Source organism: Vombatus ursinus, unplaced genomic scaffold (genome assembly GCF_900497805.2).
Source record: "Vombatus ursinus unplaced genomic scaffold, bare-nosed wombat genome assembly UNPS02012147.1, whole genome shotgun sequence".
In the NCBI taxonomy this organism is placed as follows: Eukaryota; Metazoa; Chordata; class Mammalia; order Diprotodontia; family Vombatidae; genus Vombatus; species Vombatus ursinus.
Window position 1 is genome coordinate 504400 of NW_020951925.1, and position 12796 is coordinate 517195.

Here is a 12796-nt window from a genome sequence, read left to right on the forward strand (position 1 = left end):
GTGTGTGTGTGTGTATGTGGTGTGTGTGTGCCATGTGTGATGCATGTATCTGTAGCATGTGTGGTGGGTGTATGGTGTATGTGGTGTGTGTGTGTGTATGTGTATGTGGTGTGTGTGTGCCGTGTGTGATGCGTGTATCTGTAGCATGTGTGGTGGGTGTATGGTATATGTGGTGTGTGTGTGCGTGCCATGTGTGATGCATGTATCTGTAGCATGTGTGGTGGGTGTATGGTGTATGTGGTGTGTGGTGTGTATATGTGTGTCCTGAGGACTGACTGTGAAGGCCATTTCCCAACATGCAGGCATATCCTAAGTGTGTGTCCGCACTCCAAAGGTTGCTTACTCTGAAGACAGCCATGCTCACTTGGACGTGCTTCTTAAAATGCTGTTGTGTTCTTTGTAGCACTCAGTTTACCCCAAAGGGCGTGTTGGAGTGTTCAGCAGTTCCATACTTTGCACATTTACCTAGAGTGGTGGCCCGGCTCTGCATCCCGCTCCGTCGGAAGGCTTTTTAAAATGAAGACTTTTCCAGTTAGAACCCCTGTTGGAGTAACGCACTTGGTCTTGTGATCGCTCCCAGGTCCCCCGTTGGTACCTCATTGTGACAGTCAAACAACATGGGGGGGGGCTGGGCTGGCGGGCCCTTTGGAGACGCTGCATTCGCTTCACGTTGCCTCTTCGAGGAAAGGCGGCGGCATCCGCAGGCGTTTTCTTTCCCTTCACTCGTAGAGTGCTCACGTACAATAATGATCCAAAGACATCTTCTCTTTTTCTCTCTTTTGGCTGCTGTTTCTCTGTCAGGCACCACAATGAAACCCTTGACTGAAGGTCTAGTGGTCAGCACGCTGAGATGAACTAGGCCAGGGGTGGGGAACGTGCAGCCTCGAGGCCACATGTGGCCTTCTAGGTCCTTGGGTGTGGCCCTGTGACTGAGTCTAAGCTTTACAGAACAAATCATTTTATGAAGGGGATTTGTCCTGTGAAGTTTGGATTCAGTCAGAGGGCCCCACTCATGTACCCCCAGCTTGCAGGTTCCCCACCCCCAGACTAGCCTAATTATGCTATATTTTGACATTTATTCATTCAGATTTGAGAGTCATAGTAAATGATTTCTGTCATGCCTTTGTTTCCCTTATTCTAGGGATGTATGTATTGTCTGCTTTTTCTGATTCCTGAGTCCCCTGTGATGCACTGGCCCTGCCCACCTGGCCTTTGGAATTGCTTGTAACACCTCAATGACATTTCCTGCCTCCTCACCTTGGCCTTCTCTGAACGTTCTTCCCCCATGCATTGCCCTCACCGTTCGTCTAGTCTTGACGCAGCAAGGGTGCAGATGTATAAGAGTCCGGTGGTCCCTGGGCAGTCTGTGGCAGCTGCTTGGGAGGGGTTTTGTGGGGACTTTGGTGGTCCATCTTTAGGGTTTGCTTTGTTGTAGTGACTGTTTAATATCTTCTCCCATCTTTGAGCAAAATAAGGATTCAGATGGGAAACAGAAAGGGCCAAAGCCCCAAATGGAGCAGTTGCTTTGAGGATTGGCATCAGAGGAGAATCAGGAAGTCAGAGTGGGCAGAAGACGTCCACGTGCAAGGCCTGTAAAATGGACTGGTCTCATCTTTCCCCCCTAGCTGGGATGGTTGGACGTCAGTGACTCCTCAGATACTGACTTCAGGATTATGGCTGGCCCGCAGAGAACAGAACACAATGTAGATGCCACTTATGGGCCAGGGAATTTGGAAAACAGGCAGAGAGAGGACCATACACAAGGGTGCCACGGGATGGCGTTGTCAGGGGGTGATTGGCTGAACAACTTTATAGCAGGTTGTGCACCTCTAGAATGGCGATGGCTGCCATATGTTACTGGTGATGTCATCCTAAAGAGCCCAGTGCCAAGGTGGCCTCTGCTTTGCCTCTAGGTGGGGATAGCAGTGAGTGGTCTGTGGAGAGCTGTGTGCCTTTGGAGGATGGGCCTGGCAGGAAGGCCTTCACAGACGGGAAGCCAACTGAAAGCTGTCCAAGATACACTATTGCATTTCTCATTTATCCTCTAGCTCCCAGCTCCGTTTTGTTCTGCTGTCAGCTGGCTTAGGAGGAAAGTCAGGAGCAGAGGCAAAGCCGTCCTCAGAGCGAGTGGCCGTTGATGAAAGGGAATCCGGTTGGAACAAAAACAGTCCCTTGGGCCCCTGCAACTGAAGACAAGAGACTCATGTGAGTGGATTCCCAGTGGGGAAGAGTCATTTCAGAATCCCATCTGATACCTTGCCGATGCATTGCATGGAGCAGTTTTCCTTTTAAAAAGGAGAATGAAGAGTCGAAATATTTTGGAAGATACTTTTTATTGTGCCCCAAGTTTCTTTCTAATGTGACAAGATGACCAGTTTTGTGCCACAGAATTTTTGCTAAATACAATAGACAGATTCTAGTAGAAAATAATTCGCAGTCCAGGGGTCGTCCTAATCCACGCCAAAGCTCTCAAGGAAGCTGGTGCAGAGGGAGGATTTGATGTTGAATCATTGTGTGCCAGGGGAATTGACAGCTCATTTACATCTGGGAAACATGGCGGTCACGGGAAGATGGACTCTCCGTCGAACAAGTGGGGAAACTCTTCTGTTTGAGGGTTTGTTCCATCTTATGTCGAAATCTGGTCGTATCCAGTTAGACGCACACCGCCGTGCATAAACAGGAGGAGAAATATTTCATTCCACTGAAAAAGGCATTCGGGTCAGACCAAGAGCCAGCTTTGTTGGAAATGGAACAACGCTAAGAAAGTTCCCAGTGTAGATGGGAGTAAAGCGACCTCCCCTCCCTGGCTACGCCGCAGTCATTTTGTAAGAGTTTCTCCCCTTCTGGGTAGGTGCCCATTCCTCTGCCGAGAGCAGGGGCTGGTTCATTTTGTCCTTGCTTCTCTAGCACTTGGCATAGAGCCTGGCAGCCACCCCCAGCAATAAATCCTTGATATGGGCGACGTAGGTTTTTGCGGAATTGAAGTGGGGAAGAATTGGTTGTGACTCCTCAGCCCTCTGCCTTAGGGCCCCAGTGTTAGCCGCAGACCTTGCCCCTCACAGTCCGATGCCTGACATCCCCCCTGACTTCCCTGGGCACACTTCTTCCTTTTATGGTTCACCAGGTGTACTGTGCCAGGTTGGTCTTTCTGAAGTGCCATTTTCATCATGCCACGGCTCTGCTCAAGCCTCCCCTCTGGCTCTCCCTACGGGACCAACTTCAGTGGCTAGAGCCTGTGGCCTAGGGCAGTATGCCCTGGCTCGGACTGCCCACGCTTGCTGGCTCTTTCCTGTTGGCATGGAGGCCATTCGTCTGCTGGCTGAGGTGGCTCCACATCTTGGCAACTGGCTGATATCCGTTAAATGTTTAGAGGAAATGGTGAGGATCCAGGTGAATCTTTCTCCATTGTGAACCTACTAGGAGGGCCCCTGACTGGCACTGGACAGATGGGGAAGGTGTGACGGCCTCTCCTGGCAGCCCTAATCTTCACAAACTTTTCTTTTATGTTGCAAACCCAGTAGCCGTCAACCAACATGGATCCTTCGATAGACGAAGGAGAGCAAAGAGGGATGGCTTCTGTTGCTTTGGGATGCCCACTTTGGAGGGTCTTCTTTGGAACTTCTGTGGCAGGAAGGGCAGGCTCTCAGCTACTCCTCCTTGTCTTTGCGTCTTCACCCGGATCTCTGAGAAGTAGAGACCGTGGCTGTTGAGGGGCAAGTTCTTTGTAGGGCCCCTCCCTGCCAACAGCCTCCACTCGCTTTCCTTTGGAAGAGTCAAATGGGATGCATAGACTGAGGTGTACAAGAGACCAGCCTTTCGGGTACAAGCAGCCGCTACTGCAAGGCTGCTGGTATCACATGGGAGGAACTTTCTTTTCTTTTTCCCTGTCTAGTCTGTTGATTGTTCTTTCTACTGAGAGTTTCTGTTAGCTCTGTCTTTGTCTTCTCATCAAGTTTGGGTGTTTAGCCTGGTAGACAGGAGTAGGCTCTTAAGGAGGGAAGTATTTGGGAAGAGCATTGATTCCAAAGCCAGGGGACATGGGTAAGAGTCAGCTCTTATGTCATCTGGCTGGGGCCCTTGGCCAGGTTGGTCCCCTTCCCTGAGGTCCATGCTTCAGTGGCCTCAGGGGGGAGGGGAGGGGAAGGAGCATAACTCCACTATTAGAATGTAAGCTCCTTGAAGGCATGGGCCCTCTTAATGCTTTTATATTTGTGTACATGGTGCTTGACACCTCCTAAGCACTTCATAGCTACCTGTTCATTCTTTCTTAGTGCATCTCCCAACTCTGTGTCAGCTCTGATGGGATGCCAATGATACCACACAGAGTTCCTGCTGGGGCATCTTTTCTGAGGAGCTGAGGTGTGGCTAGTGCAAGGGCTGACTTCACCCCTCACCCCTCCCCTCCCCTCCCTGGAGGCATTGGGAGGGAGAAAGCTGCCCTTTACCAGGCATGGTCTGGGAAGCTGGAGCTCAGAGAGGGATGGAGCTGGCACTGTCCTGTTTTCTTTCATGGAAGACAGAAGATTCCTGGTGATTAATCTTTAAAACAGAAATAATTACTACCAGGCAGCAACTGTCACTCACCATTAGTTCAGATTGATTTGGCCATTTCGTGTGGTGGAAAAGGATAGGAAATCTAGCTGGTCTATATGGGTTCATGTTAACTCTCAGGTTTCATTGCTTCCCTCTATGAAATTTCACAAAGTCTTAGCTTTTAAGACCGATTGCCTGCAGCCCAGCCAGTCCCATGCCCAAGCATTTGTTTCTGCTGGTTTTGAGGATCAGCCCTTGAACCCTCCATGCATCCAGGAGGCGGGAGCCCCCTCAGCAGCCTGGGAGCAGGTGGGGCTCTCCTCTGCCCAGCCATAGCTGAATCTGCTTGCTAGAGTCAGCCTCAGGGGGTAAGAAATAGGTTATTCCTCCTAAGAGTTATCCCCCAGGAAAGGGCTTAGGTGGAGGGAGGGGAGAGATGCTGGCAGTCGCGGCCTAATTGAGCATCCTCTCAGGGCAGGTGTGAGGGGGAGGAAGGCTGACAGGATCCAGGGAACCATCTTGTTTTGTGAGAAGAGCTGAGGGGTTAGTCTGGGTCAGGCTTGGGCTCACCTGCAGATGAGCAGGGGATGCTCTGGGAGCCCCGGGGGTGGCGGCTGGAGGCTCTGCTATGCCGCCAAGAATGCTGGCTCCATTCTCATCCAACACCCTGACTGATGCCCCCAGGCCATGGTTGGGGTTTTGTGGCTGAGTTAGATTTCAGAGGACTGTGAGTGTGAGGGTCAAGGTGAAAATCCAGGACAAGTATATTGGAAAGGGTCTAGTCCTGGAATGTCCCTTTCATGAGATGGAGGACCCTGGGCAAGTCCCTTTACTTTTGTAAGGTGAACTGGTCCCACCCAGAGCTAGGCTATGAAAGCTGTAAGGGACCTCAGCCATTGCCCTTCCAGCCCGTTCCCTTTCCTCATTTGTCAATCATCAAGCACTTGTGAAGGGCCTACCATGTGCCTGGCCCTGTGCCAAGGGCTGGGAATGCAGATAAAGGCAGGAAGAAAGACAGCCCTTGCCCTCATGAAGCTTACACTCTAACGGGGGAAGACTACACAGAAAAGGGGGCTCAAAACAGTGGGGGAGAGAACCCAGCTTGGGGGCATGATAAGGAGCTCCTCACTGTGGCCTGGTGAGAATGAGGAGGGGGCTGGCCTGGGCACCTCCCTAAATGGAGGAAGGTGAATCCTAGGTCACTTTCTCAGGCACAGAGGGTTCTGGGCCCTGCTGAGAAATGCGAAAAACCTGAGAAGAAATCAGAGAAGAGAAGGATGTGCCCAGGGTCACAGAGGCCCCGATCTTGGAGCCTTGCTTGTGTTCTTTCTACAGCTTTGTGATAGAAGCGCAGAACTGTGGAGTTAGAAGGTGCATTGGGGTCCATTCAAACCCCTACCTTCGACCCCCACCCCCAGAGACTCCTCCGGCATCAAGTTACTGGGGGGACCTCCTCACTTCTGGGAACAGCCATTCCACTCTGGGATGTTCTTTTTAAAAATGTTATTGATGCGTTTTGTTTTTATGTGACAAGCATTTAGAGATTGCCCCAATTCCATGGGAAGTATCTTGTGACAAAGTAAAACAATTAGGCAAAACTAATGATACTGTGACTTCATATGAAAGGATGTGTGGCCTTCTCCTTCTGTGGCAACCCTCCACTTCTCTAGTTAACGCGATTTCTTGTCATGACCAGAAACGTATTTTGTCTCCTTCTGATTCCCAACCCCACTGAACGAAAAGGAAAAGCAAAGCCAATTCCTTGTAAATCATATGTATGGTCTTGCAGAAGAAATCCCTCATTGGCTGTGTACATTCATGCACATATATTATGTCTAGTCTTTACAGAAGTCTTCAAAATTGTTCATTTTTATGATATTGTTATGGTAGAAATAATTCTTATGTTTCTGCTTACTTTACTCTGCATTGGTTCATCCAAGTCTTTCTATAGCTCTTTGAAATGATCTATTTACTCATTTCTTACAGCACAGCTATCTCCACATCCATATACCATAACTTATTCAGTCATTCCTCAGTTGATGGCATTTTTTGCCTCCACAAAATGAACTGTTAATATTTTTGTACACATCAGACCTCTCTTGCTATCTTCCGTGCCCAGCACCCTTTCTGGCACATAGTAGGTGCTCGCTTAGTGTCTGCTGATTAACTGCTCTGTTCTTGCCTGGGTAGTCTTTCACATTTTTACCAGTGACTTGGCTAAATCATCAGTAGCATCTATAAATTTGCAGATGAGACAAAGTTGGGGAAAGGATTGCAGGATTTGGGAAGGATTTAGAACACTGAGCCAACCTAAAGTGAAGTTCTTGGGGTTTTGCTCTTTTAATCCCAAGTTCCCAGGCAAGGAGGTATCTGCAGTCAGTTTGTCAGAACAAAAGGCCAGGGGGTGGGGTTTATGGAGCTCTTGGTCAGTGTAATGTGGTAGTCAAGCCAAAAGCTAATGCCAATATGGGGGGATTAAGAGGCAGATCTTTTTGTGGCTGGAGGGCAGAGGCGGCTCTCCTGTGCCCCCTCAGACAACATTGGACATACTGTGTTCCTTCAGGTCTGGGGGCCGGGATACTATAGGAAAGGATGTGGATGAGCTGGAAACGTCCAGAGGAAGGCAGCCCATTGGGAGTGAGGTCTCAGGCTTGTGAAGTAGAATAGGTTTAAGGAAATGGGGATGTTTAGCCTTGGGAAAGAAGCTTGAGAGTGGGGGTTAGGTGGATTGCTCTCACCACGTGATTAGGGTTGGAATTTAGGAGCCCACTTGTGTTGCATGGCTCCAGAGGGCAGAACCAGTCACAATGGGCAGACTCCATAAAACCGTAAGACTTTAGGCAAAGGGGCTAGTTTGGGCTGAAAGTCACAAGCTGCCAGAATGGAGAGCTGCTGGCTCCATGCTGTTTAACTAGGATCATTGGATTTTTGTCCCAAGTTTTCTATTTCTGGAACTGGGTGGTGGGTCCTGGAGCTCATCAGGACACTGACTCCTGCTAGCGGTTGTATTGTTCCCAACGTCTTTAGCCAAACAGAGCAATTAGCTCCTTTCTGGCTGCACACGGTGTAATTTTTTCTTCCCCTTACATGAATATCATTGTCATAGAAATAGTAGGAGAAATTCAACACTGCAAATGGTGTCAGTCTGGGCAATAGCAAAGCATTGGATCTGAAATGGTGGTTTAATGCGTCCGAGGCATCTTCCAAGCTGTTTCTCATTTTTTTCTCATTGTCATCACGCTGAATTTTTCCTTCAGTAAGCACAGCATGAGTCCTGGTAATTGACTGCATGGGACAAAGAGTTCCTTTTGTTATCATCCATTTATTGCCTTAAGAAAATGTAAGTGAAGCGTCATGTGTTAAGGATGTTTTAAAAGGGAGATAATGGGGAGTGTTTCTAGATTGTCCGCCATTTCTTCATGCTGTTGGGACTGATGGTGACTCTGGTTTGGTTTTGATCAATAGATAATGGGGAGTGTTTCTAGATCGCTGCCATTTTTTTGGGGGGGGGGGGCTAGGCAGTGGGGTTAAGTGACTTGCCCAGGGTCACACAGCTAGTAAGCGTTATGTGTCTGAGGCCGAATTTGAACTCAGGTCCTCCTGAATCCAGGGGCAGTGCTCTATCCATTTCGCCACCTAGCTGCACCCCGCCTGCCATTTCTTCACACTGTTGGGACTGATGGTGACTCTGGTTTGGTTTTAGTCAATAGAAACTTTCAGCAAGACTTGATTTTGTTCTTCTAGATTTTGGAAGAAAATTACTTACTTCAAAAGAATCGCTTCCCAAACCCAGTTCTTCTAATCCCGTTGTGATGGATTTTCATTCTTCACTGCATTACTACATCACTTGGAATTTTAAGAATTTGGGGAATATCAATCAGTCAGTCACCAAATGTGAGGGGCCTACTGTGTGCCCAGCACTGTGCTAAGGGCTGAGGCTTCAGGTACACAGAGTGAAACAATCCCTCCTCACAAGGAGCTGACATTTAGTGAAGAGACAACTATGGGATAAGCACATCCGTAATAAATGAATAAAGACCGGATGCAAATCCAAAGGAATGAAAAGCAAGGCACCTGAGGTGGGGGTGGGGGGTGGGGTCGGGGTCATGAGAGGCTTCAGCAGAAGGACATGCCTTCGCCTTCTGCCACCTTACCATGAAAAGAAGGGCTCCAGGAAGCGAGGCGAGAAGAGGGGTCATTGCAGGCATGTCAGACGGTCAACATGCAAAGGGCCAGAGGAGGCGAGGAAGAACTTCTCTGTACGAATCATCCAGGATCGTGTGTTTGGAGCTGGGGAGGACTGGAAGTCTCTCCGGTGGGTGGGAGGATGGCCCAGAGGAAGCATGGCCAGGTCTGGGGCCAGCTGAATCTAGTCGACCCTTCTCAGTCAGCATCGTGTTTTTAAATGCAGAAAACACAATGCTGATGATTAGGAAGGAAACCAAAGAGCAGTGACAATTAGACTCTGGTTTGTTCCCAGCTGCACCTCCAGATTTCATCATGGACCAGGCTCATGAAATCATGAGTGTGGGTCAAGGGCCCCAAACTGAAGCACGGAACAGGATGCAGAGAATATTAAGGGTCGAGAAAGAGGTGGTACAGGGCCAGAGATCCAACAGGCATACTAGTTCTGAGTTGAGCATTTCATGGTGAATGGGACTTCTCTGGTGTGGTGTCAGAGTTCAACACCTACAATTATTTTACAAATTTCTTTCTCTCAGGTTCATAATAATGCAGCAATTGCTTCCTTATAGAAGATAACTTAACTCATATAATAGATAACCTAAGCTCAATTTTCTTGCTGTCTTTCAGACAGAAGCAATCTCCGCCAGTCAAGAAACCAGCCAAAGTGTTTCACCATGGATATAGATGATGAAGAAAATATGAGTAAGATTTAGGCCTCTATACTGTAAAACTAGTTAATTTTCTTAGAGGAGCTTTTTATCTTTATAAGCTTATACAAGACCAGTTTAAGGGAAATAATTTCCAAATGGCACGGCCATTCTGCTTCTAACCATGAATGGCATGTTTCTTATGGTTTTAATGTCTTCTTGCTAATGAAAGAATCATACCCATTTCCCTCAAAACCTTCTGATCCAGGTTTGAACACAGTAGAATTCACTGGCTGCCAACCAATACAGAGTCACACATACACACACATACCTCCCCAACCCCCTCCCCCCACCAATTGTGTTGTCCCTGCAGCTACTACATTGGGGTTGCAAGCAATGCATGGGCTCCTTGTCTGGTGGGGCCACCCTTCTGTTTGGGGAGCAGGGCCCTGACCAAAAAGTCACAAAAACATTGCTTGTATTCATGATCCTCTTCTTAATCTTATCCAAGTTTAAGGTGCCCATCCTTTCCTACCAGGATTAGATGAAGAGTCCATGATCCATCTCAAAGCTTACATTCTGACTCACTAATAAGTGATAGAATAGAGTGTTAATTCAGTACATCCAAAGAGATTGGACATACCTGAGGCTCTTGTAAGGTGGGAATGGGCCCTGAAGGCCGAGCCAGCTCATACCAACTTCCCAGGGGGCTGGGCTAGCCTGGAAGTGACCTTTACCCGAACACATCAGGCTTCCTGACCACCATCACTTCACTCTCCTTGCTATGTCAGCCATCAGCGGGAGACTCCAGGGGTGTATGTGTGGTGTGTGTGTGTGTGTGTGTGAGTGTGTGAATGTGTGTATGCCTGTATGTGAGTGTGTATTCATACATATGAGTTTATGTGTGTATGTGTATATATATGTGTGGGTATATGTGTGAATGCATAAGTGTGAGTTTATGTGTGTATGTGAATGTGTGTGCGTATATGTGTGAGTATATGTGTATGCATGTTTTTGTGAGTGTATTTGAATGTGCGTATGTGTGAGTATGTGTGTATATGTGGAATGTGTGTAAGTTTATGTGTGTGTATGCCTGGGAGTTTGTGTGTATATGTATGTATGTGTACGTGAGTGAGTGTGTGTGTGTGTGTGTGTGGATAAGTCTGAGGGAGGAACAGCTAAGTCACAGGGATGAGGCCTATTTTACCTACATCTAAGAATTGTAAATGTACTAATGTTTCCTCCCAGGACTGATTACATACATATTTAATAAAATAAACTGAGAAAAGATTGTTTTTCTGTCTGTTGAATAAAATGTAAACCAGCCCCCAGCTGCCCTGGTCATCCCCCTGTATGTTTCAGTGAATCCCTGAAAGGCCAGCGGGACAGACTCAAGCAGGCTTTGGTAATGCTAGTGTACCTTCGGTGACCCTGTGTAATCGCTGTGTTTTCTTTGCCAGGGCAGAGGTGACTTGCTCCTAGCCTCGCTGAGGGCTGGCTGAGCGGTGTGTCCCATCCGTTGTCTTGCTCAGAGCTGGGAAGCACGTTCTCCTTGTACCTTCGGGATTGAGCCTGTGGGAACTGCAGGCTTTCTTTGATTATGGGGTCATCATCACAGCATGGTTTCTGCTGAGACCCTGAGCTTTCTAGCCCCATCTAAGATGGTTTTCAGTCACTTCCACGAGGGCCAGGGGACCTTGGGTCAGTGGCCCACATGAGACCAGGGAGATCAGCAGTGCCACTCCTCCCTTTAGGAAGCTATACCGGGAGACTTGCCCAGCCCTCGCTGGCCGGGTGTGTGTCTGAGCATGTGCGGTCCTTGGTCCTGTCTCACTTTAGACTAGCATTGTTCTGGCCCAGAAGGAGAGCTTCTGTCTTCCGCTGCAGCTTAGGCTATATGTCATTGTCGGCAGGCACTGGGGAGGGTGACCTCTCCCTAAAGCCCTTTCTGGATTCAGGAGTCTAGGGCCAATGACCCTGTCTTTAACATGTCATACGATCAAGGACCAGAGATGATATCAAAACCTTGAATCGAGCGTTCACCAAGAGAAGCAGCAGTCAGCTCAGGTCAGGCCAGTCTCACAAACCCGTAATGAGTATAGCTCGGCAGCCTCCCTGGTTACCTGGGGAAGCAGCAGGAAGAGCCACTTGTAAAACAGTATCACTGAGCTGTGAGCTGGGGAGGGGAGTGGATTTTTTTTTTTAAGCAAAGAAGCCTGAAAGCAGTAGGCAGATGTCTATCTGTTGCCATTTGAGAATTTAGGAAAATAAAGATTCCAGGCAGAGAATTTTCCTAAGGAAGGACAAAACAAGGTCCTTTCCCTGGAAGGGCATGCCCCTGGAAATGAGCATGGGCAGAGTGGTTTTTGACCTAGGTGAAGGAGCAGGAGTGACTCAGTCATGGCCAGCCTCTCCTGTTTAAAGGTAGGCAGGCTTCTCTGGTCTTCTCCCTCCAGGTAGCTCCTTCCTGGGTCTTAGCTCACAGGCAGGTCCAGTGTGTCATTGAGGAGACACAACCAGACGAGCCATGAAAAGGCAGAGGGCAATGATGACCCCGCTGGGGAATGTTTAGTTCAAACTCAATGAGATGGGAGCATTTCTAATCTTCCCAGGCTCTCTGGGAAGCCCTTTCTCCCAGGCCTCACCTGGACCCAGCCCCTGTGCTTGCCACCCCAAAGAAGCCACTCTCAGCTTTGCTTCACAGTCAGTCATCACATGTTTCTAATCAAGCCCATGTCTGTTGAAGCATGCATCAGATGAAACTGATTGGACCCTTCGTGGCCACCTCCAAGGCTGGGATCCGCTCTCCTTCATTATTTAGATTTCCAGGGAAGCTACTTGTCTTGACGTGATTTACAGAAAAGCAGTCTAAGCAGTCTATTCATAATATCCCTCCCAGCTCTTTCTAAAAATCACTCAACATTTATTGAACACCTTTGGTATGCAAGGCATTTGGCATACAAGGATGCCTGTTGCACAGCTCTTGTCCTCGAGGGGCTAGCTGTTTAGCGGGGCAGGCAAGGCCCCAAATTCAATACTGACAATAACACACTCCTGTTGGCCAGAGCTTGGGACAGAAGACACAATGGTCTTTTCTGTCTTTTGAGGCAGCTTTGGGCTCTATGATATTCCTACCTGTCCCCCTCAAGGACATTCCATGTTGACTGATGGTTTGAAGGGCAGAACTGGCCTAGACCTGAGAGCATGGCTCTGGGAGTGGCGTCCTTCTTTGTCCCATTCCATGCCCACTTGGCAGAGCCATACATAGCCTTGGGGTGGAGGAGCACCCCTCCCCCGTGACAGTGTTTACATTCTGTGGCTAATCTGCACTTTCTGACAGAAACAGGATAGTTCTGGGAGGGAGGACTGTCCCAGAGCCACCAGTCTGATCACCTGGCAGTAGGTCCAACTGAGTCATTTCATTATATATC

At 48.6% G+C, this 12796-nt stretch overlaps 1 protein-coding gene across 3 annotated transcripts in view; it reads left to right on the top strand.

Moving 5' to 3' along the window:
• The window catches only part of ADARB1 (adenosine deaminase RNA specific B1), a 124247-nt gene that overhangs the window by 66112 nt on the left and 45339 nt on the right, over window positions 1–12796 (top strand). For all 3 annotated transcript variants that reach the window (XM_027857432.1, XM_027857430.1, XM_027857433.1), the window contains one exon: window positions 9346–9420. In XM_027857432.1, the coding sequence (XP_027713233.1) occupies window positions 9393–9420 (28 nt within the window). In that variant the 5' untranslated portion in view covers window positions 9346–9392. The remainder of the gene's footprint in view (window positions 1–9345; window positions 9421–12796) is intronic.